Genomic DNA, 3,286 nt, shown 5'->3' on the forward strand with positions numbered 1-3,286 from the left:
TATAAATTACAATAAAAATAGTATCATATATCATATTATAAATTGCACTAATCTCAATGTAAATCGGACAATCTTAAGGTTAAATTAACATTGACTAATCTAAGAAAAAAAAGCAACAAAAAAAAAAAGTTATCTTTTAAGCTATTTTACCTTATACTCATTAATTTATTTAGCTAATTTCATAAATTAAAAAAAGCACAAATAAAATACATGAAAGCTTTGCATCAAATAACTCTATGAACATCTCTTGTAATATTTGAATATTATTATTATTTTTATAATGTCTAAATATGATGATATTTTTCAGACTTGAAATAGGATCCCATAAGCCTCCATCTGCGCGAAATCCAACGCACCATAAGCCTCCATTGATTCTGCCATATTAGAATGAAACAAATCACCATTAGTTTAACTCCTAAGTCCCCATAATTATTAGGGTTGTTGATAAATAAATGACATGATCATGAAATCTGAACTACATCGGATCTGAAATTTCAGGGTACAGATTGACCAATTTAATAAATGAGTTATGCTCGAGTCAACTTTCCAACCCATTTTATTATCAGGTCGACCCACCATTTCAAATTGATCATTATTGATGGGTTTGCTTTATGTAGCATCAAATTTGTCTTTATAATTATCAATGCTTATCAAATATAACATTGTATATTAAAACCTCCTTAATTAAAATTTATTAATTGATATTGTTAGAAAGACTATATTGATATTTCAACATGTTTTGTGCCACTCACTTTGCTTTAAAATCATTTTTTAATATAAATAGGTTAGTGTGCCGGGTCAAATTTAATTTCAGGGGTATGACCCATTTAGTAAATGGGTTAGATTTGGGCCAATAGGTTAAAAATATATCAATTTCGGGTGAATTCAAATATGATCCTTTAACCCATTTTCGACAACCCTAATAATTATATTGCAAATACAAACAATCAAATTTACCAATTTATATTGTTTGATTGACCTCAGTAATATATTTTCCAAAGCATTTGATTCAAAATATATTAATTACATCACATTCAATCAGACCAAAATCCCTTAAAAAAATATATTAGCACCCTCACAATAAATTAATCAAGAGTAGATGATAATCATTCATAAACAATATGTACAAATTGCAAGATAATTTCATGATGTTTATTGAATAATTTTTTTATTCTATAAATTATAGGGAAGTTATATATAAAATAAAGGACAAATTTATAAATATTAAAAGTCAACCCATGTATCTATTATTTTACAAGATTGAATTTTAAATCATTATTTTTTATGATCAAAATTTTCCATTTTATTATTTATATAGAGAAAGCTTCACTCTTCAAAGAAATATTAAAAAAAAACATTAGGATTTACTTTCTTTAAGTACTATTTCAAAAGGAAAATTAAATTGCATACTATTCATTCTTATTAGACCACATAAACTTAAAAATCTCCAATTTAAAATTTTATTTATTTATTAAGTATAGTATAATTATATGGAGGATTTACATATACACCATAGAATTTTTCTATATTTATGCATTTAATAATTAAATCTTTATATTTATTTATATAAGATTAATCAGATAAAAGTTGACAGAAATGGAAACGGGAGAAGACGTGCAGGGAAAGAAGACAGAGCAGAGGTAGAAAAGATAAAGTATTTGATTAACTTTAGGTAGCGTGTACAGAGTTCTTTATATAAAGAAATACAATGGTAAAACATGTAATAAACTGTAAGTATGAGACTGTTCGTTTACAAAAGTATCATTAATATTAACTTATTTAAAATTTTAAAAAATAGCTTATATCTATTAGATATTAAAACAATTTATAAAAAAGGATAAAAATTTAATGTAATATGTAAATAGATAGTAATTTTGTAATATTAATGTAAATCCTCTAATTATTTATACAAGTGTTATTTAATTGATAAAACTATTCAAAATGTATTTTTATATAGGTTTTTTTTCCTTTTTTTGATTTTTTATATAATAATTTACTATTTACATACATTTTTTTAAAGGGAGTACATACTGTTTTAAAAAAAATCACATTAAAAAAATAAACTTTTGCATCATTCCATACACATACTCGGCCGACGCGCCACCGCCGCTTCTCCTTTCCACCGCCACCGTCCATGGCCTCAAGCCGCTCATAATCTGGTCCCCACCGCGGCCGCGGTCTCACTCCGATTACCCGAAACCCCCAGCGAGATCCCTTTGTCATCTACATTCAATATCCAACCTCAAAACCAAATTCGCAATTCCATATTAAAAACAAAAAAAAAAACAAAAACAAAAAACAAATTCAAGATAGCGATTGAAGATTTTCGATCGCGGATTCTTCAATTCATCGATTAGCTTACCCCATCATGAGTAGCGAATGCGATCTGCCATTTCCTCCAATCTGGGCGCGCCACCTGTCGATCGCGGTGGATTCGCCGGAGCTGCTGTGCGTAAGCGAGGAGCATAGCCCTGCGGTCGAAGCTGCGGGTCGTCGACTGCCGGAATCGTCCGGCGGCCGGTCGGGTTACCGATCGCAGCACTTTGGGCCGGTGGACCGGTGCCTCGTAGAAGGAAATGGATATCCTCTGCTTCGATTCCATATGGGCATTGAGATATGGAGTTCTGTGGGGATAAATAAATGGTTTCTTCTTGTCTTTTGGATGATGGACCGGGTCTTTTGTCTAAATTTTTAATATTCTAATATAAATTAAATTAAAATAATAAAATTATTTTATATTAACATAAAATAAAAATTTTATACAAATCACTAATTTTAAAATAAATTTATCAATTTTTAAATTCATTTTGATATAATAGACAGATATAAATTTTGTATTGATAATTATTATTATTTTTTAAATGTATGTAATTAGTTTGATTATTTTTTGTTATTTGGTAGGGATTTTAAGAAAATTATCGGTTGTGGAGTTGGTAGAATATAAAAAGGTGCGAATGAAATATTGATTAATTTTAATATTTGAAGAAGGTATGATTTGAATGTGTACTATTAAAATTATCAAATAATAATGACATATTAATATATATTTAATATATATAAAGATGTTATAATTTTAAAGGAGGCACATATCTACTTATGGCTCTTTTAAATTTGTCTTAAATATACTATTATTAAGTGCTTGAATATTTGTGAGGATAAATAAAAAGTTTAGTAACATAGCATTGAAAATAATCCTTCATATATAGAGATAAATTAAAAAGTAACTCATAAGAGACCTAAGATTTTCCCGTGATAAATCTAAGAATGAAAAAATCAAACCCGATAG

The 3,286-nt window shown here is 27.9% G+C and overlaps 1 protein-coding gene across 1 annotated transcript; it reads right to left on the reverse strand.

Annotated features, from left to right (window-relative positions):
• Window positions 1-207: 207 nt before the first annotated feature.
• LOC110101553 lies at window positions 208-2,655 on the reverse strand. The gene is made up of 3 exons (XM_020829488.2): window positions 2,363-2,655; window positions 2,083-2,223; window positions 208-374 (listed from the first exon to the last, which is right to left on the reverse strand). The coding sequence occupies exons 1-3, from the start codon at window positions 2,600-2,602 to the stop codon at window positions 285-287; spliced, it is 471 nt and encodes a 156-aa protein (XP_020685147.1). The 5' UTR covers window positions 2,603-2,655; the 3' UTR covers window positions 208-284.
• Window positions 2,656-3,286: the final 631 nt, after the last annotated feature.

The sequence above is a fragment of the Dendrobium catenatum genome, unplaced genomic scaffold (assembly GCF_001605985.2).
Source record: "Dendrobium catenatum unplaced genomic scaffold, ASM160598v2 fragScaff_scaffold_1209, whole genome shotgun sequence".
Taxonomy (NCBI): Eukaryota; Viridiplantae; Streptophyta; class Magnoliopsida; order Asparagales; family Orchidaceae; genus Dendrobium; species Dendrobium catenatum.